The following is a 20,998-nucleotide window of genomic DNA, read 5'->3' on the forward strand; positions in this document are numbered from 1 at the left end:
AGGTCTAACTAGTCCTGCGTCCAGGGCTGTCTCGGTCCCTCCAGCCCGCCTCTCGCCTGCGGCGGCTGCCGAGGTTCAAGTTTGGCGCCCCACCTCCCGTTGCCTGCTTGGTAGTCGCCCGCGCGTCCTAATGGACCCCGTTTCAAGACGAGAAGGCTCCAGAGGTCATCAGGGTGCGGGGTCTCTGGCTACGCGTGTGCTACCACGTGGGAGAAAAGTTTTCAACTCTGACTGTGGGGCCTCCCAGTGCCCCCCAGTGGAGGAGAGGCCTGCGCTTTGGCACCCGCTCCCCCATCTGTCGCCACCAGTCGCGGCCCCCTCCCAGGGAAGCCCCCTTATATCCTTTCTCTGAAACCTCTTCTTCCCTCGCTGTGTAGGTCGCCCACGGAGAAAACTTCGGGAGCCTCCCTAGAGGGCGGCGCGGGCGCTTCCGGAGGACCTGGGGTAGGGGGTCGAGTGACAAGTGTCCCGAGGAGGGTGTTAGAGGGGAGCGCGGCGCTGGAAGCGCGGAGTAGATAGGGTAGTGCAGCCCGCACGCATCCCCGGTGCGACTGGCGGGATCTTTTCACGGCTTTCACACCCTCGCGCGCTAACTCTGCCGGGCCACGGCGTACCCCACGCGGGTAGCCCCCTCCAAACCTCCCACCGCACCCTCGCTGCCCACTCCCGGCTCCCCTCCGCCCCCAGTGCGCAGGCCCGACCGCCCCAGCGCGCATGCCCTGGGCTCGCAAGCTCGGCCAGCCCCCAGCCTTTTGCTTTCTACACACTCTACAACTGGGGAGGGGGCGGGGGAGGGAGCCCGTGGGCCACGTGATCAGCCGGCCGGGGCCGCGGGGGCGAGAGCGCGCGCCGAGCGAGGCGCGGGGAGGGCGGGTGCGCGTGCGCGCGCGCGCGCGCGTGCAGGCAGGCGCGGGGCTGGGCAGAGGCGGGCGGCGGCGGTGGGCTGGCCGTGGAGGGGGAGGAGCGGGAGCTGAGCGAGGCGGGCGGGCGGAGGATGGGGCCGTGCCCGGGCTCCCGCTGCAGCCGCCCGGGGACACGCCGTGCACCCTCCGGCTCGGGGCTCTTGCGGCGGCGGCAGCGTTAGCGGCGGCGGCGAGAACGGCGTTCCCAGCGCTTTCTGGCCTCGCTTCTTCCTCGGGCTGGGCGAAGCAGAGAGGCAGCGGCGGCGGCGGCAGGAGGCGGTGGCGGCGGCACACCGGTGTCTCTCCCGCTGGAGATTTCTTTCTGCTTTCCTCGTCGACGGACTCACCCCCTCCCTTTTTTGAGGAAGGGTGACCTCTTCTCTGGGACTGGAAAAAAAATATTTTTGAGGAAGGGGGTGGGTGGCAGGGTCAGGGTCTGCTTCTTCTCTTCTTTCAGCTCCCCCACCTCCCCCCTCCAAGACCGAAAAGCAAACCCCACAACTGCTCCAGCATCCTCCTTCCCTTCCTCCACCTCCCTTCTCCACCTCTCCCAGTTTCGTCCTCTCCTCTCCTAATTATTTCATTATTATGCTTCCCTCTCTGGGGGGTCTCATCCCTCTCAGGTCGCTCGGAAGCCCTGTCCTCCCCTGGATACATTTCTTAAAAATTTGGGAGCCTGGGAGTGAGTTTTCTCCGAGGCGTGTGTGAGAGGCGGCGGGGGTGTTTTCCTGCGCGAGGGGCGGGTGAAGTTCATTGCCCCCACTTTCCCGCGACCTTTTCGGACCCGATTTTGACTCGGGGGACAGGCGTTTTGGGGGGCCAGGGGGCGCGGCGGAGAATGGCCGCGGGGAGGGCTCCCCGGAGCCTCCCAGTCTCTTGATCAAAGCATTCCGCTATTCTGATTTATTGCCTGCTTGGTGAGTTATTTTTTTTTTCCTCTAAAGGAGACCTGTGTGTTCAGCCATTACTTTGCTCGGCGCCGCTCACGGGAATCTCCGACCCTCCGTGCGGTGGGCAGCCCCGCACTTGGGCTCCTAGTCTCTCGCCCTCGCTCCCGTCCCTCCTCCCTCTCTCCGCCCCTTCCCCCTTTTCTTTCTCCTCTCTTTCTTCCCCTCTCTCCCTTCTTTCGGCCGCCGTCTCCCCCGCGCCCTCCTCGGGGCGGAGGGAAGGCGAGAAGGGGGGAGGGAGGGGTTGGTGTCAATTTTTTTGTGTGGCCGCGGCTGGAGCCTGTGGCGGGCAGGCGGCGAGCGGGGAGACCCCGGCGCGGCAGAGCCATGGATGGCCCGACGCGGGGCCATGGACTCCGCAAAAAGCGGCGGTCGCGGTCGCAGCGAGACCGGGAGAGGCGCTCCCGGGGCGGGCTGGGGGCCGGCGCGACCGGCGGCGGCGGCGCCGGCCGGACCCGGGCGCCCTCGCTCGCCTCGTCGTCGGGCTCGGACAAGGAAGACAATGGGAAGCCCCCGTCCTCCGCCCCGTCCCGGCCCAGACCCCCGCGGAGGAAGCGGAGAGAGTCCACCTCGGCCGAAGAGGACATCATTGATGGATTTGCCATGACCAGCTTTGTCACTTTTGAAGCGCTGGAGGTAAGGGGGACCCCCCTCCCTCTGGTTTCCCTTTATGCACGACCCCACTCGACTGCGCTCAGCTCTGCTGCTTCCCCCACTGCGCTCTGGCCGGTCTGTCTGTCTGGGCTGAGGTCTTATTGTTGGGGGGGAGCTGGGGGCGCGGGCAGACAGGCAGCAGGAGGGAATCGCAAAGCCGTGCCTGGTCTCCCGGTTTCCTCGTTCTCATCGCCTTTCCCCTGCGCCCCCTCTCTGCACCCCTCCACAGCAGATGGGCATAGAGAAAGGGGTGCAGGCATCACAACAATGCGCCCCCCACCCCCACGGATAGCTCTGCCCCTACTCCTTCCTCCTCTCCCTCCCCAATCATGGCTTCTTGGCTGGTGGAAGTCTCTTGGCTGGGTTTGGGGCGCCCGTGGACCGTTCTCTGTGTGCTTTTTACAGAGCCATATGTCCCTGTGTGTGTGTGTATATATATATATATAATATATACCTCTCCTGGGGTGTCCTCAGGACTGGGGACTAATGGGGTTTTGTGGTTTCTCTGCCCCCCCCCGCCTTTTTTTTTTTCCTGGTGAAGCTGGGGAAGGGGGCGTTTTCTCCTGGTTGGGAGAAAGGAGGGAGGAGGGGAGAACAGAGAGGAGAGGATGTAATATCTTTCTGTCTTCGTATGGGGGTCTACTACAGAAAGGGTTAATTATAATATCTGTGCATATATATATATATATATGCGCACATGTGTATGTACACGAGCAATTTGGTTAAAGGACAGAAAAAGGTACACCAAGGAGGACTGGTGGGAGAAAAGAATAAAATCCTAGCTGGTATCTGAAGGGCTTGTCACCCAATTGTCCCTCTCTCTCTCTCTCTTTTTTTTTTTGGTATGTGTGTGCTTTCTCTTTTTTATTTCTGATTGGCTTTGTGTATGTGTGTGTGTGTAAGTCTTTATTCCTTGGACACCTGCAGTGTTGATTTTCAAATGCACATTTTCCTGCTCTCCAACCAGCTTCTGGGGAAGGTGGGGGGAGTTAGAGGGAGACTGTCCCTGGGCCAGGGGGAAACTGTCTTTACCTGGAAGGGTCAGATTTGGTGCTGGCATGTGTCATTGGGCTCTGTAAATGTAACCCCTTTTTTCCTCCCCCTACTTTCCTTTCCCCACCCCCAACACCACACATACACTGAAGGCTTTGAGATTCTGCAGAGTTGGTCCGGCTTTTCTTAACCACAAAACCAAGATAGTTGGTTTCTAGCCTTTCATGCACCTGATATGGTGGTTAGAGGTTCCTGAAGGAAACTTTTCCCTTCCCCTTTGAATTTTTTTTTTTTTTTTTTTTTGCTGTTATTATGGTATTGTTTGAGATGATCAAATGCAAGTTTTGTTAATGACAGCTCAAATCTCACATGCAATAGCTGTGCAGTTTTAGAATGCTGGTTCTGTATGTGTGTTTGGGTGTCAGGTTTAAATATTTTTTTGCAAAAGGAAGCCTTCCTGTCAGGGTTGTTTTTTTTCTATTTGAACTGCCTTTTGGGCTGCTGCTGCTGCTGGTGGTGGTGGATGGTGGCCAGTGGTTGGGAGGAAGAGAGGGTGGTTGGTGGTATTGGTGACCATAGATTTTGATGTTATTTATTGAGTCAGTTACCCCTGGATTCTAGAACTGGTGCTTTATTGGCTAAAATAGATCTTACACAATCGTTTTGAGTGTTGAGGCTCACTACTTATTAGGATTATTTTAACTGGGGCTTCAACTTTGCCAAGGTGGGAGGGTACTGTACAGTGTGACCTCTTTCCCTCTGTCTCTCTTGATTTAAGATAGGAATTGAAATAGCAGCATGTATGCTAATAGAAAATGCTGCCTGGAATTTGGTTTACAATTGCTTTCTGTGGATAGCTTAGGACAGTACTTGTAAAATCTGGTTACAAGTGGTTTTTCTTTTTTGGTTATTCTAGGCTTCCCTGTGGCCCCTCTCAGCAAGCAAGAGGGGTCTACAGATTTCCATGAACATTTTTGAAGGCCAAGTGGAGGTAGATGTAACTTATGCTGTTGTTTGTGATCATTTTTACTTTTAGTAAATAAATATTTGTTTGGGCTTGTGATGTGTACATCTGTCCATTTGGCATTTGAGAGAAAATCCATCCTTCTAGTTTCTTTTGAGCTTAAAAAACTTAATTTTTAAAGAAGACGAAGTTCAAGGTGTACCATTAAGACCATTCCTTTTCTTGCTGTGATTTTTTTCTGCTACTATTACAGATTCAAAACCCAGGTTATTTTGGTTGCTGATGCTATGCTACCTTCATGTCCAAATATTATTTACATATCTGTGTGTAGGTCTACAAGGTCTAACTTTTTAAGAAGTTAAAAAAAAACTTAATAGAAACATTTAAACATTTGCAACAGGAGAGAGAACAATTTGAAAAACCCCAATGTACCCAACAGCCAGGTCAGCAACTACCAGCTCATGTCTCATCTTGTTTCATCTATATCTCATCTATTCATTTCCCACTCCCAGAGGTGATAGGAGAAATATGTAAGTATTTCTGTACGTATCTCTAAATGTAATGTAACCAAACAAACACCAAAATGGACACACAACCATTATCACACCTATATTAATAGCAGTTCTCTAATATCATCCAATTTCCTGTCAGTGTTCACATTTACAAGACCCAGTTTTTATAGGAAAGCTGTAAATAAACTTCTCAGATTAAATACACAGTGGAGGCATAAAAATCATCATGGGTGTCTGCCTCTGTGGACAAAGGTAGAGCTGTTTGCTGCATATTTGCGTCCATGCTGGATGATTAAACATATGTGCGTAGTGATCATGAAGACAAAACTTATGCACGTACTTATTTTGGAAGATTCACTCCACCATCACCATGAAATGTGATGGCTTGTTAGGAAACAGGCAACTAAACTAGGAACTTGAACAGAAATGTATGTGACATGAAGTGCTTACAAAAGTTAAGGGTTATTATAGATGCTTAGAGTACCCTCCATACTATTTTCTTGTGTCTTGTGTTTGGGAATTAAAAGAATTGTCACCATGTAACATTGAGGCCACTGCTAGCATGATGTTGTGATAAGAAACCAGAAATGTTGGCTTGTACCTTACGCCAGTCCAGAGCACTAGCTGGCAAACTGTGGAGCAGCATACTTTGGATGTTAATGGACACATTGATTTTGACTCCCCTTTTAGAAAGGAGGCTCCTAACTCATAGTGAAATGTGCTGATATAAATTATTTCAGTCCAGCTATGGTTTTACTAATAATGCTGGAGCAAAAGTAAGAAACTGGCCTAATGAGAACCAGCATTTTTGTGTTGATTATTTTTTCACTGTTGGACACTTGTTTAAGATGATGAAAGCTCTGGGAGTAGTTTGAGAAGCCCACACTTTATAGGCAGTGAAACTGGCTGAAGTAGTTTCATATTCTGCAGGGACACTTGTCTTGAGTAATTGTGCCCTGAAGTTCAAGTATGTGAGTCTTATAGTCGAAGATAAGAAGGTAGGTGAGGAGGCTAAAGTTGAACATGGTGTTCTTTTCATTAGGCACCTGAGAAACAGAATTGCCATTTGGCTATGGTATTATTTGGCTTTTGACTCATAGGTTGAGAGTGAATATCCCCAGATGACATGCCTCAATAAAGAGAGAAAGTGACTTCAAGCAAACAAAGTATACATGGAAATGTTGGGGTTCTAATACTGTTAGTGTACCCTGGTATGCCAGATAATATTGCCTTTCTGTTCTTATTTGGCTTTCTCTCTGTGTAGTTGCGATTAGTAAGCCATGTGAGTACTGCAGCTAAAAATTTGACTTTGCAAATCCATTATTTCCCCCCTCCTCTGTTGTGTACTGGATTCTTAGTGCAGCATCCTTTTGTACAACTGATGAAGGGAGGCAAAGATGAAATTGGTAGGATTAGCCGACAGGAGGCCTGCTGGAGCTTCGCAGGCTTGTGAAAATCAAGGAAGATTCATTTCTGGTGGGTACAGGACCAAACCGAGACGTTCATATGGTCTTCATTTCCTAGCTCTGTTTCAGGGCTTACCCTGAAACTCCACACATCGGGAGCGAAAATAGGCCCTCCAGAATTTGTCATACTCATAGTATGCCATGTTAATAGGCTCTAATAATTCATTTTGGTCAAATCTCACTTCCTCAGTTGTTTGGAGAAACAACATTAATCATATCCCTTGTATCAGTCAGCAAGTGTTCCTGGGGTGCCTGATACGCATACGGCTCTAAAAAGAGCACAGAGGACCCTAAAATAAGGTAGCACCTTGAAGGAGTGTGCTGTTTAGCTGATGAATGAATCCCGCACCTACAAAATAATTCTGAAATAGGCACTCAGATGTCTGATACCAACTAAGTGCAGTAGGCGTTCAGTGAATGGCTTTCAGGGAGTACCACTGGCTGAAATATTTGAAAGGCTTCAGGGAGATGGGGCCTAAAAGGCTGACGTGATCTGGATAGATGGGGAGGGCAGGTGAGATGGGAAGGGCATTCAAAGAAGAGGGACTAGTGAAGAAAGCACAGAAAAAAGAGGAGTGAGAAGAGCTGTTTGATTAGGGCTGGAGGGCAAGGAGGGGCTGATAGAAATGGGCACAAAATTATGGAAGTGAAGAGTGCTTGCTTGTTAGGGAGTCAGGAGACAGTGGAGAAATATGTTCCAGGCCTGGCTGTCCTCACTCGTTTGGGTGACCTTGGGAAGTTACTCTCTAAAAGCATGATTTTCTAAATCTATTAGTTGAGAGGTTTAGAGTAGTTTTAGAGCAGAGGTGCCCATACTGCATGGGAACCTGGCTCTGCCAGATGTTCGTAGGTTGTGTTACAGATTAAAAAAAAAAAAGTGCTCTACCCTCAAATAGTTTTGGAACTTGATGGGCTAAATAAAATTAAAGGGATCACTTATTCTGCCAGAATTGTCTTTTATTATGTAAAAGGCGAATGTTGACTCTCAGAGAAAGCCAGGTGACGTGCCCTTTTTCTTAAATTTATTTGAACACAGGACACTAATATTCTTGGCATTGGAATCCATAATCCAGTATGGGAGATGCTAGGAATGATCTCAAAGGTCCCTTCCAGGAACTCTGTGATCTCTGAGTTCAGGATGAGGGGGCCGATGATGGACAACTTGGAAATCCAGGCGCAGAAATTTGAAGTTGGAGTGGAGGCTGCTGCTCAAGGGGTAGTGGCCAGGGGAATGCAAGGTGTAAATAATGGTGATTAGTTCATTTCTCCTCCTGCTCTCTTTTCTTGTCCGGTGTCAGCCCTGTCATTGATTGTTAGCAACCCCACCACGAGGCAAGGATTGGTCAGTGATTTTCCTTAATAGCTCTTTTTTTTTTTAAATTTTTTATTTTATTTTATTTTATTTATTCATTTTTAGAGAGGAGAGAGAGAGGGAGATAGAGAGATAGAGAGGGAGAAAGAGAGGAGAGGGGAGGAGCTGGAAGCATCAACTCCCATATGTGCCTTGACCAGGCAAGCCCAGGGTTTCGAACCGGCGACCTCAGCATTTCCAGGTCGATGCTTTATCCACTGCGCCACCACAGGTCAGGCCCTTAATAGCTCTTTCAGTGTGATAGCCACCCCGTTCTCATGCCACCAGGCTGCTTCTAGCCAGTATGTCCTATCCTGTCTTCTCAGTCCCTTCTAGTTTCCTGGATTGCTGCCTTTCAGCAAGCTGGGGAAAGAAGGCTGGATGAGAAAGGAGGTTGACACTGATGTTAAAAGTAAAGGCTTCAGATTATCCGCCTTTTTCTCGCTTGTGTATGATGTGCTAGTTCCAGAAAGGTCAGAACCTTTCTGCTGTTACTCAGCCAGGGAGAGCTGTGGAGATTTGTTTTATTTTTGCATTTATCACTTTGTTCCTTGGGAAATTCAGGATGGGAATGCTGAGTAAATGGGTCAGTTCCAGCATTTCACTTCTGAAAGTGTGCGTAGCTTTAGGATCTGAGGTAAGTGAGGAGAAGGTTTGTAGAAAAGGATGAGTGTGAATAATGTGCTTGGTTATGAATTCAAGTATTTCCTGTGTGTACTGAATTTCAGTATTTTACTGTACAAGGCAGAGATCACTTCATGAGTATTTATGTGAGATGAGGTTGAAGATTGTGATAGGGTGATTCCATGCGGCTTGTGTTAGTTGTTGAGATGAACTACCTTTAGCTCTTTGTTGGAAGTAGACAGGATATAAATGAACCAGTATATTGAGAAGAATGAATCCCAAAGTTAGTGACTAGCTTCCATCCTTCCTGAGAGTGGTCTCTGGCTTTCACAGTTGAGAAGGGTTAAAACAAACAGCATTCAACATGATTCAAGGATCACTAAGGGTGATGAAGAGATTCTGAGACTTTGTACAACAGTTCTATATGCTGTCAAAAATAAATAACGATTATTTAGTTTAAGAGAATGTTAGGGTTAGAAATAAGGTCCCTAAGCTGAAAAAATAATGGTTAAGGCCAGCAGTTAAAGAATCATTTAGGTCTCAATGGCTGTAAGAATTGGAAACCTTTCCGACAGAAGGTCCATAGCACTTTTTTTTTTTTTTTTTTTTTTTTGCTTGCTTCTAGAGAGATGGCATGTGTGTGTGGGGGGGAGTTATTCATTTGTTGTTCCACTTAATTGTGCATTCATTGGTCTCTTCCCACATACGCCCTGACCAGGAACAAACCTACCACCTTGGTATCTCAGCACAATGCTCTAACAGACTGAGCTAACTGGGGCTTGGGCTTCTAGCATCTCTTGATTGTGTGTGTGTCTCCGCATGCAGAGGGTGGGAGATGGGGGGGTTAGTGGCTTTATATTATATTTTATTTTACACCTATGCTGTATGTAGGGTCTAATGTAGCCCAACTTTGTGAAAGTGCCTTATGACTTTTTTTTTTTCTACAAGAAACAACACTTTTTTTCAGGGTCAGGATTAAACCCAGTATACTGTAGCTAGAGGAAAAAGAAGTTGGTAATGGGAGAGCTGCTATTCATTTGATAAAGTCCTGAAAAAATGAGGGAGATTTGAAAACTCCGGTGGACTGAATTTGGAAGAGCAAGATAGGAATTAATTTGGTGGATCCCAAATAGGAGAGAGTCCAAAGCAATGTAGAGACATTATTAGCTGGGTCAGAACTGGTTTTCTCACATAATCTGTACCTGCTCTATAGATGAATGCCAATTTTTTATTCCTAGAAGAGGGGCATAGAACTCAAGGCTGATGAGACCCTGAGTTTGTCTTCTTTCTTCCAGATTGTAGCTGGGATCTTCCTTTATCTCTTCTTACAAGCCTAGAGACTAAGGGTTGTGAGGTCCTCTTTATGCTGTTAGTAATTGAGGAGGGGAGGCATGGATTTCACATAGTCTGGTGTCCTTTGCTTACTTGGGAAGAGACTAGGCAAGTACAGACTGCTATTTCTTAGTCCTTTTTCAGGTCTCTGTTTCCAGCCTTTGCAGGGGGACCTGTAGCTTGAAATTATGTGGATTGCTGCCTTCTTTGCAGGTGTTTGTCACATACTAGTGTAGTTGGCAGTTTCATCTCAGAATCCTGTTAGATTCCCTCCCTCCCTCCCTCCCTCCCTCCCTCCCTCCCTCCCTCCCTCCCTCCCTCCCTCCCGTCCTCCCTTCTTTTCCCCTCTCTTACTGAGGGAGAGCTATTAAAATTATTAATGCAGTTAATAAAAGGTAATGGATTTAGGAATTTGTGAATGAAATGTGTAAACTTAAACATTTCAAATTGCCATTGTTTGAACTTTGACAGTGTTTGAGGGAGGGACTCTGATGTTAGTAAATTGCTTGCCACAGTTTTCCGGGTTGTTACAGCTCATCATTCAGATTGCTCCTTCATACCGACCTCTAGTTAGGGTTTGCCTGACAAATGTCATGAAGTACATACAAATGTTTCTTTTTTGTTTCTTTGTGTGTTCTTTACATTACTATCATTTTGGCTTGTCACTATACCTCAAGTTGCCACACCTCCTTGGTACCTTCAGAGCCCTGGAAACTCCAAGGGTGGTAAAATGGAGTCACAAGAGGAGAGGGGAAAGCCCACGGTTTGTTAAGTTATGGAAAATAGCTAATTTAGGTTGGGATTTATTTTTGTCAGAAAACCTTCAAATTGTATGATCGCTATTAACTGAGACATTTTGAAATGATCTGGGCTTGATTCAGAACACAGCCTGTGAAGACAAATCATGCTTCTTGGTGATATGGCTGAAATCTGATACTTTCAGACTGCAGCAACATTCTGAATCTGGGACAGGGTTTAAGTCAATGCCAAGGTCAGATTGTGATGGTACGCGAGGGATGTCTTTTTCCTTGTTGTCCCCACACTTGTCATCCACAGCAGCACAGTATTAACCTGCCAGCCTCATTTAAGGTTTCTGCAAAGTTTCTGACAGTAGCAATATTGTACAGCTTGAAAAGAGGCATTAAAAGAGTCCAGTATCGCAGTTATCCCTCAGAAGTTATACTGAGGTAGACTTTTTGTTGTTGTTGTTTGCTAGGGTCTCTGTTCAGCTATACCTACTGGCTAAAGCTTACTCAGGGAGTAGTGTTCCATAGTTAAAAATTAAGTAAAAAAAAAAAAAGTATGTGAATGAGGATGTAGATGAAACAATAGTTTGAATATTAGATTATTACTTGTTTTTTTAGTCACACACTAGAAATCCCAGTATTTCACCCATTTTGAACCATGAACTGTGCATGTTCAGTTGGAAAAAATAAAGAAGGTCCTGGATTGTGTTGTTCTAAGATGATTTTATGTAATTAAAGTGAAATTATACTTTCACTGGGGCCAAAGAGGAAACAAGCATTTGTTATTGTCTTGCTGTTATTTGTTCTTGTTATTGTATTGCTATGTATTGCAGTTTGTTCCTTTCTCATTTCTTACCAGGTAATCAATTTGATTACTTGTGAAAATTACAGTTTTGAGCATAATGTAATGTGCAGGGCACCTTTAGGAGGTGTTTCTTAAGGTTAGGACCTCAACTTTTTTCAGAGTAGTCTTTTGATCTTCAACCATTGTTGATAGATGTGCTTTCTAAGCACAGACGTTGTCCTTCGTGATGTAGTTCCACCTCTTATTTTGCAAATGAAAACACAGCCCAGAGGGGTTAATTCATCTGCTCAAGACCACACTGGGAGTTAGAGACTCTCACTATTATCCTGTGAAACCAGGAGACTGTCTGCTTCTCCTTAGTGCTGAGATTCCCAAGCACTTGGACATGTTGGAAGGAGTTGTTTTTAAACAAACAAATATAATACTGCAAGTGAGAATAAGCTCCCATGACTGTATAGGTTCCAATTATTCTAAAAATTTTAACACCCCACCCTCACCCCACTTCCCAGAATGAGGATGTAGAAGCAAACATTATTCGGGGGATGAGACGAGAATTTCTCATCCTTGAATATACAATGGAAAGATAAAGTAACTATTTGGATATAAAATGACCTTAATGAGACCAACTTAAAATTTTAACATCATTTTTTTTTTTTTGGATAAAATATTTTCTTCAGCCTGGCAGTTTAGAGAAAGAAACCCAGAGCAATATAACAAGTTTGGCAGCAGAACGTTTGAAACAAGTGAACTTTGTCATATGGTGGAGTTGAATACTCAACCAAACTTTCTTCTGAAGAAGAAACACTCCAACCATTAAATCCATATGATGTGTTGGTTAGCCATCTTGCCTCTTTATTGCCGAACCAGAAAATTTATGACAACTGTTTGTCATATATTTAGTCATTCATATAACGAAAAGAAGTTCTCATAAGATTGTAATAACGTATCAAGATGGTTGTAATTAAAACAGAAGCAGATTGACACCCTGAATTAAGTGCAGACCGTAAAACCCGATACCTGAGCATTGTGCTTTACATATTTGCTGCAGGGGGCATTCAGCCAGATATGCAAATGAAGTCATTGATGAATTTCCCTGGGTGTGTATGTGGTTGCAGAGAACCCAACTATTGTATTAATCTTTTATCAAGCATTGTTGAGATTTGCAGCAGCAACAGAATGTATTAATTTGGCAGACCAAATAGCTTAGGACCAGAAAGTAGGAAATAATAAAGGGAAGACATGATTGATATACTCTCCTATAAATAACACATGCGACCGACAAAGGGGCTGAGTAATCTTTAGATCTGTGCTTGATGTCATTAATGGACTTGTTAAACCAGGATGTTTTGAGTTGAACTTCAATCAGAGAGGCTGCCGCCCATTTAAAAACGCCAGGCCTATCTCCAGTTAAACTCTGGACTGGTATGTTAACAAAATTGGTGTAAATTGAATTTTTGTAAATTGGAACAAATGCACCAGGAGAATCTTACTCTAAAAAACATGAGCCTTTTTTTTTTTTTTTTTTTTTTCTAAAGTCAAGTATAGTAGGCTTTCTCCCTGCAGGGAAGTTGGGATTTGGTAGAATGGGTCTATTTAGATGAACATTGCTTTTCCCAAAACACTTTTTTTTTTTTTTTTTTCCCCTGCATGTGTTCCCTGTGCTCCTGGAAGAAAGTGACTGTGAGATTTGCATTTTCTGTTCAGATTTCATTCCTCACTTGGTCTGTGCTTCCAGGAATAATTGGTGGTGATTTGAATAAGCCTGCATCATTCAGATTTCAGAGGTTGGTTTTCAAGTGCGTGCTGCTTGTGGCTATGAATATGGAATATGATTTCCATTTCTGTTCCATTGGGGAGTCCAGGCATGTCGTAACCACTTCAGAGTCATGATTGTACAGAGACACCCTAGCTATAATTTTTCTATATGACAGTTCAGTTTTAAAATTGTAAAGATGCCAAGTGCAGGGCCGTATTGTTATTAGGGAAGTAGGTGACATCTGTTATATCTTGTTAACCAGGGGAGGAAAATGCTTTTAATCAAAACGTTTAATTATGTCCTCTCAACTGATGAAAGAGCCTTTGCTAAATTTTTGGAATTGGCCTTAATGGAAGATGCTGGCCTCTGCAGGAACTATGAAGTAAATTTACTCTTTTTATTTGAAAAATACTTACCGTGAATCATTGTGACATAAGGGTGTTTTAATTTTGTCAGATTGCTCTTACGATGTGTGTGGGAGAAGATATTTTCAGAAGTTGTCTGTGCCAGCGCGGAGTTTTTGTTTTTGTCCTCCCTCTCACCCCCACAGCTCGGGAGGCCCCCGAGGGAGTTTGTATTTCCAGATGCGAGCCTGGGGGGTTAGATAGTGGCTAAGAGCCACCTGAGGAGAGAGCAAATGATAATTACAGGTGAGAGGCAGGGGGATAATCCAGCCTCTGAGCTGGGAGGTACGATTTCACACCTGAATGTTGAAACCTGCTGTGTTAGTTAGACAGTTGTGTTGCCTTAACATTAGTTTTGTTAGTCTAAAATAGAAATGGATCAGATTGTTCCCGGTCACCTCCACTTTAAAACTACAGGTGTTTTAAAATATTGAAGTGTAATGTGATGACAAATATTTCCTATGTTTTAAAAAACAGTAGTTTCGTAGGATGCCTGAAAGTATCAAGAACTATGTTTAACACAGCTTCTAGCTAGCTCCCTTGACCACTTTTTAAACTTGGTACAATGTTTCAGCAGTGTGGCTTTCTACTTTGAGTCATTCAGACTTCAAAACCTATGCAGTAAAGCCATCCTTTTATCTGTATTTATCTGTATTTCCACCCAGAATTAATTTTCTCTGCAGGTGGTTTGTTTCTAGAACCACAGATAATAATAGCATTTATTGGTAGTCTTACTGCTGTGATGTGGAGTAGGTCAGACAAATGCTTTATTTCTTAGCGTTCTGAGTATCTTGTCTTCCTAGAATGATTTTTTCCGTGGATTGAGATCTTGGGGCCAGCCTCAAGGAGTTTTTGAACTGTTGACCATGACAGAGTGTACTCTGTTTTATTTGGGATCTGGTGGGAAGTTCAAGTGCTATTATATGCTCTGTAATGGCTTATTGTGTGTCTGTTATATGCTCTTGGTCTGTTATATGCTCTGTAATGGCTTATTGCGTGTCACTTGGGAGTATGACTGGAACCTTGGAAAAGCCAGTTTTCTTCCTGTATTTCTCGCGTATTTTATTTCCCTCTGTTCTCTACTTTTTGCCTCTGTATTCTCCTGGCATACATTTTTCTTGGGATATTTGGGGCTCTCAGAATAGTTGCTTCCTTTGCTCAGTATCCATGTGTCGTGAGTACTCAGTCCGTGCTTCACAAAAAATATTTTGTTGACAAACTGACTTCCAGTCAGCTTCCACAAAAATGACAGGAAGAGGACATATTTGACAAGGGAGCGACTGCTCACTGAGCACTATCTCTGTGCCAGGGATTGTGCTGGGAATTTTGTACTCATTTGTGCTACCCCGTGAGAAGACGAATGATATCCCTGTTTTACAGTTGAAGACACTGAGCCTCAGAGAGGTCAAGGCCGCTTGCCCACTGTCATGTTAGCATGGGGGGGGGGGGTGCACAGTTTCTGCTGACCTGAGAGCTGTGCCCCTCGCCCCCTTCCACTTTCTTTCTTTCTTTTTTTTCTTTAATACAGGTTCATTTTGTGAGAGAGTCCCAAGTGGGTCTCTGGAAGAGCACATTTGTTCCTTGTTGCTGCTGAAAATTGTCTTGGTTACAAAGGATTTTTTTTTTTTTTTTAGGTGTAATAATAGACTTTAGGGAGGAGAACGAACCTCATCATCTTTGGGAAGTTCTTTGTTTCTTTTTAAAAGCTGGAGCTTCTAGTAGGTGGCTGCCACTCCTACACGACTTCTGTGGCTTGTTTATTGTTGGTTTTTCTTTTTCTCTCTGTGTCTTTCACTGCTTGTTCCTGTGTTAGAATCCGACCTTTTCCCAGGTCCCATCGCTTGGGTAGATTTGAAGCCTTTGTCAGAAACAAGGTCAGGCTCCTACTATTAGGGGTTGCTGTTTGCCAGTTCCTATATATACTACAGCCCTCAGGTATGTAATCTCACCGACTTTTTACCGGGGCCCCTTGGAACCGAAGTGTAAAACTGGAGAAGAAGGGACTGGCGCTCGTTCAACAGGTCACTGTGGGCATAAGCTTATTTTGTAGGATAGATTCCTCTGTATTTTGTCTTGTCTGACTTTGAACTCTTCTAGGAAGTGGCATTTCTTTTGGCAACCTAGTCCACATAAAACAGACCCTTATGCTAATGTTTTGTTTTTGTTTTTGTTCTTTAACGAAGAGAGTTTTCATTCTTCGTTGTGAAAGGCCATGCTAAATAGTTTTTCACTTTTCTTTAATCTGCTTCTTGAAGATACCTGTTGACCGAGGGTGCTGTATTTTTTTTTTCTGTTATTGCTTCCTTTTATTATTCTAAGTACATTTGCAAATTGTTCTCCCCCCCACCCCCCAGCCCCACTGCACCTTACAAAGAGTATGCTAATGAATGGGGCTGTTAGATTTGTTTCTTATGGAAATCCCAACTGTCATTAGAGTACTATATTTTCATCCCTTCTGGGCCAAGATGGGCCTCCACACAGTTTGTCTTCTAGGATTCAGGATTCAGACCTGGCTGATGACCTTCCCTTGAGGAGTAGTATCACACACACACTTGAACACACACACACACACACACACACACACACACACACACACGAAGAGAGAGAGAGAGAGAGAGAGAGAGAGAGAGAGAATATGAGAACCCTCATTGGGCCTGAAAATTTGGAAGACCTGGCTGAATAGGAAGATCAGTCAAACACTTCTCTGAAAAGCCTCTCTTAGTTTGAGGAGAGGAGGCAGTTTCTTCCTGGAACGAGCGTCCTGCTCTGAGACCTGTAGTTCGCTTCTGTCTTCCAGCTGCTTCCGGGAGCACGGCTCTCCTTCTGCTCATCCAGAAGGGAAACAGTGTGGATTTCAGTTTTTACCTGAGTTTGTGATCGTAGGGAGACCCCAGTCAAAGCATGTCCTCTGAAATTTAACTATCACTATAAAAAATCTAGTGTAATAGGAGCCACACCTTTAAGTACAGGGTTTTAAAAAGGATCTTCTTATACCTGAATTTTATGTATTTGTAAAATATGAGTTCTGTATTACCTCTAGGGTCTGTCTCAGATTGTAAATACTTAGGAAGAAACTGTGTATTTTTTTTTTCACTTTTCCTGGTGTTCTTTACCTCTAGGAGGCTGGTACCCTCTGTTTACTGTTTACAGATGAAGGTTTCTTTAACACTCTTGTAGATTTCTACATCTGCTTCCCATATTTCTTCAATATTCTTACTTCATTTAATATGGTGTACCAGGATTAAGGACAGAGAAATATGTATGCTCAGGCTGATTTGGAAATTACACTGTTGAAATACAGCCCATATGGTCATTGTAAAATGCTTAGTACTGCATATAATTGCCTTCCCAGTGATGTGCTTTGTCATTGCTTCCATCTTCCAAGAAGCACTCCTGTAGCACGCTGACAGCAAAGACGTCATTAAAAAACATATGGACATGCAGAGGCATTAAACTGTCTTTAGTTTAAGGATTGGATTACAGTGTTAGAGGATGGTTCACTATGCATGCTTTCAATCGATAACTCTTGCTTAGTTCAGCACTGCTAGACCGGATGATGAAGATTTGCAAAGGTCCTATTTACTCGTTCGCGGAGTATGTGTCTTACCTTCCCTGCAGTTTTGAGGGAGTCTTTTAGCTGTGCATAAGACTTCATCACGATATTGTAGCCAGGAGGCTCCTCTGGGGTGTTTCTTCCAACTGCGCATGCCTTGTGCAGAGTTCTCTCGGGTTATTCTTCAACCGCTGTTTTCCTGAATGTAAGTCCAAAGTAGGCTAAGCCAGGAGGTTGTTGAGAAGTAAAAAGTGAGTAAGTATTGGAGTCAGGACGCCTCTGGTTGGCTGTCATATTGCTCAAATTCATATACATCGTTGTATCACATCTGTCTCCACATAGGTCCTGAGTCCACCATCCTTCTTCCTTGCCCCATTAGAGTGGTGATATTTTTGCAGCCCACAGGCTCAGTGGTAGGTTCCAAAGGCCCAGGGACCATGTGACAGGGCATGGAAGGAGACGCCCTTCCATCTGCCTCATGGAGTTGGATTTCCCCCCCATCCAGACATGCCTGCTGTGTGGCTGTGGATACAGTTTTAGGGGTGCAGCAGTTCTGAGACGTGGTATGCTTTGAATTTTCAGGGAATTTGATGCAACTGCCAGTGAATAGTTAAGTGAAATTACAGAATGGAAAGACATTCATCAAATTTAACATTAGAGTCTAACAGAAATAACATGGACTTGGAGATTTTCTGATCAAGAAAGGTCTTTGGAAATCATTGGGCGGTGGTTTAACTCAGGGACATTTGAGTCAGTTGACCAGAGCACCACCTTTACCTGTTGTATGTATAAGGATGAGTTTTTGTGGGAAGGAAAAGGAATCTGGATTGTTTTATTTTTTCATTCAAGAAATATTTACCAATTGTTTCTATGTGCGAGGTACAGAGGATGCAGTAGTGAATAAGAGAAATAGAGATCTGCTTTGTTGGAGTTTATACAGTGTGTCCATAAAGGCCTGGTGCACTTTTGACCGGTCACAGGGAAGCAACAAAAGACGATAGAAATGTGAAATCTGCACCAAATAAAAGGAAAACTCTCCCAGTTTCATACCTATTCAGTGCAGTTCGATGTGGGCTCACGCACAGATTTTTTAGGGCTCCTTAGGTAGCTGTCCCGTATAGCCTCTACAGACTCGTCACTGACTGATGGCCTACCAGAACAGGGTTTCTCTACCAAACTGCCGGTTTCCTTCAACTGCTTATCCCACCGAGTAATGTTATTCCTATGTGGCGGCGCTTCGTTATATACGTGCCGATATTCACGTTGCACTTTGGTCACAGATTCGAATTTAGCGGGCCACAGAACACACTGAACTTTCCTCTGTACCGTCCACATCTCGACTGGCATGGCTGTGGGCTGCTCCACTGTATACACGGTGTTATGTCATCATCTGCGCATGCGCACATGCTGCCACATCATCCTACAGAAACTGGGAGGGTTTTCCTTTTATTTGGTGCAGATTTCACATTTCTATCGTCTTTTGTTGCTTTATTGTGACCGGTCAAAAGTACACCATGACTTTATGGACACACTGTATTATTCTATCAGGGGTGGAGGACATACTGTGAATGATAAGCAAATACATAATATTTGGGGTGGTGATGGCTTTATTATTATTATTATTATTGAGAGGCAGGGAGGCAGAGAGGCAGAGAGACAGACTCCCACATGCGTCCTGATGGGGATCGATTGGGCAAGCCCCCTACAGGGCGATGTTCTGCCCATCTAGGGCTATTGCTCCATTGTTTGGCAACCAAGGTATGCTAGCACCTGAGGCGAGGCCATGGAGACATCCTCAGTGCCCGGAGCCAACTTGCTTCAACTGAGCCATGGCTGCAGGAGAGGAGAGAGAGAGAGAGAGAGAGAGAGAGAGAGAGAAAGAGAGAAGGAGAGAGAGAGAGAAGAAGAGAGAGAGAGAGAAGGAGAGAGAAGGGGGGGATGGAAAAGTAGTTGGTTGTTTCTCCTGTGTGCCCTGACTGAGAATCGAACCTGGGACTTCCACACGCCAGGCTGCTGCTGCACCGCTGCACCGCTGAGCCAGCTGGCCAGGGCCATGACAGGTTTTAAAAGTAGGTATGATAGTGGGATCTAATGTATATGCATATGTGCAATTTTTTTTTATTTTTGTTTTTGCTTTTCAAGTTTATTGGATCATCTTGACACAAACTCATGACACCAGTGTGAGATGTCTCTTTCTCCTTTAGCATGTGTGTGATTTTATAGAGGTTCTCTTAGGTGAGGCCTCTCTGCAGGTGATGGTTGAGCAGAACCCTGAAGGAACTAAGGAATCAGAATGTGGTTGACCAGGGCAGAGTCTTCAAGGAAGGGAAGAGCACGTGTGAAGGCTTTGAGGAAGAAGTGACTTGGTGTGTGAGTGACCGTCCCTCGTTCCTCCCAGGCCATGATGGATAGAATAGACCTATCCAGCTATCCAGTGAGGAGGAGAGGGCAAAGGTGGGCGATGGCCTGGAGGGACTTTTTTAAACCCCAGCAATTTGAGAAATCTAAAAATAGCTGAAAACAACTCTCCAAGTCCCTTACTTTGCAACAGAAAAAGTCTTTGAATTTCCCCAAGATCACCTGGCTGGTGGTAAAACAAGACTTGATCTAGGACTTACGTGTTACGTTCTTGAATGAGAGCTCCCCACTGTAGCTCGCTGCCACCATTCCAGGCCTTTGGAGACAGAAGATTTGTTTCTCCTTTCCTGTTTATGGGTATAGTTCTCCCAGAAGATGTGCTTCAAGCATATACAGAATTCCAGTGCTCAGTAACCACAAATTGGGAACTAGCTTCATTTTCAGTGCCGTAATCTACCACCATTTGGTAATAATTTTAATGACGAGCACAACAGCAGCAACGGTGATAATGGCTAACATTCACCAAGGCTCATTGCGTGTGATAGCCACTGTACTCAGAGCATTGTCACATTTAGCCCTCATGACAGCCTTGTTAAGTAGGTAACATTACCACTCTCATTTTAGACATGAGGAAACTGAGGTTCAGAGAACTTAAATAGTTTTTCCTGTGGTCATGTAGCTAGAAAGTTCTTGAGCCAGGATTTGAGCCCGGACTGTCTGGCTTCAGGGCCTGCGCTGCCTCCTGGATGAAGAGGGGTAGGAAGGGCTTGTTTCTGGATAAGCTTTCATTGCAGGATGCTCTCCCCACCTCCATTTTAAGGCGGTTCTAGAGCTAGGCCTTGGGAGTCATATTGTCTTGTTATAACCCACTTCTGTGGTGGATTGTAGAACGGTTTTCACAGACAGCCTGGCTCGAGATGCATTGCTGGTTAAACAGATGCCTTTTGGTCTTTCCAAACTAAGTTTGACTGGAGCATTTTTCGAGACCTGCACTGTAAAGTGTGGTAAAATTCAGGCCGGTGTTTTCAAGTCAGCAGACCCTGTTAAGTTGGTCTTGCTATTTGCCCCCCCCCGCCCCCGGTGCAGTAGAAGCCCCGCATGGTAGCAGTCAGTGGCTAGGCTCCTTGGGAACGTGTAACCATCTTTTTACCATTGTGCTTTTGAGGACCGATATATATGACGAGCCGGCCTTGAAATGCGTTTGTGTAAAACTGTGTGTATATAGGACGATGAAATATTTCGTAAACACGGGATAGTATAAAACAGAACATGACCAACACCCGTGGACCCACCTCTGGCTGAACAAACCGTAGCACTTCACCATACTTTTCTTAAAACGGGGGGCTATTTTTAGTGTGTACTATCTGAAGAGGAAGCGAGCCAACTGTAAGCTCTAGAGCAGGGGATTCTCAAAGTTGGCCGCACAGAAGAACCTCTGGGGAGCTTCAGAAAAGTCCCCCTGCCCAAGGGAGGGTGGAGGAAGCCCCCACCCCAACCATCAGAACTTTCAGAAGCTCCCCAGGGGGTTCTGTTGTGCAGTCAGGGCACATAGACCCTCTGTCTGGAGGAGGGTGTGTCGGTTTTTTTCAGATACCCAGCCAAGCCATGTAATTAGTGAGCTGTACTCCCAG

General features: G+C 45.3%; 1 protein-coding gene across 3 annotated transcripts in view; it reads left to right on the top strand.

Moving 5' to 3' along the window:
* Nucleotides 1–998: 998 nt before the first annotated feature.
* The window catches only part of AUTS2 (activator of transcription and developmental regulator AUTS2), a 1,187,404-nt gene continuing 1,167,404 nt past the window's right edge, over nucleotides 999–20,998 (top strand). For all 3 annotated transcript variants that reach the window (XM_066274625.1, XM_066274627.1, XM_066274626.1), the window contains exon 1: nucleotides 999–2,485. In XM_066274625.1, the coding sequence (XP_066130722.1) occupies nucleotides 2,177–2,485 (309 nt within the window). In that variant the 5' untranslated portion in view covers nucleotides 999–2,176. The remainder of the gene's footprint in view (nucleotides 2,486–20,998) is intronic.

This window comes from Saccopteryx bilineata, chromosome 4, assembly GCF_036850765.1.
Source record: "Saccopteryx bilineata isolate mSacBil1 chromosome 4, mSacBil1_pri_phased_curated, whole genome shotgun sequence".
Taxonomy (NCBI): Eukaryota; Metazoa; Chordata; class Mammalia; order Chiroptera; family Emballonuridae; genus Saccopteryx; species Saccopteryx bilineata.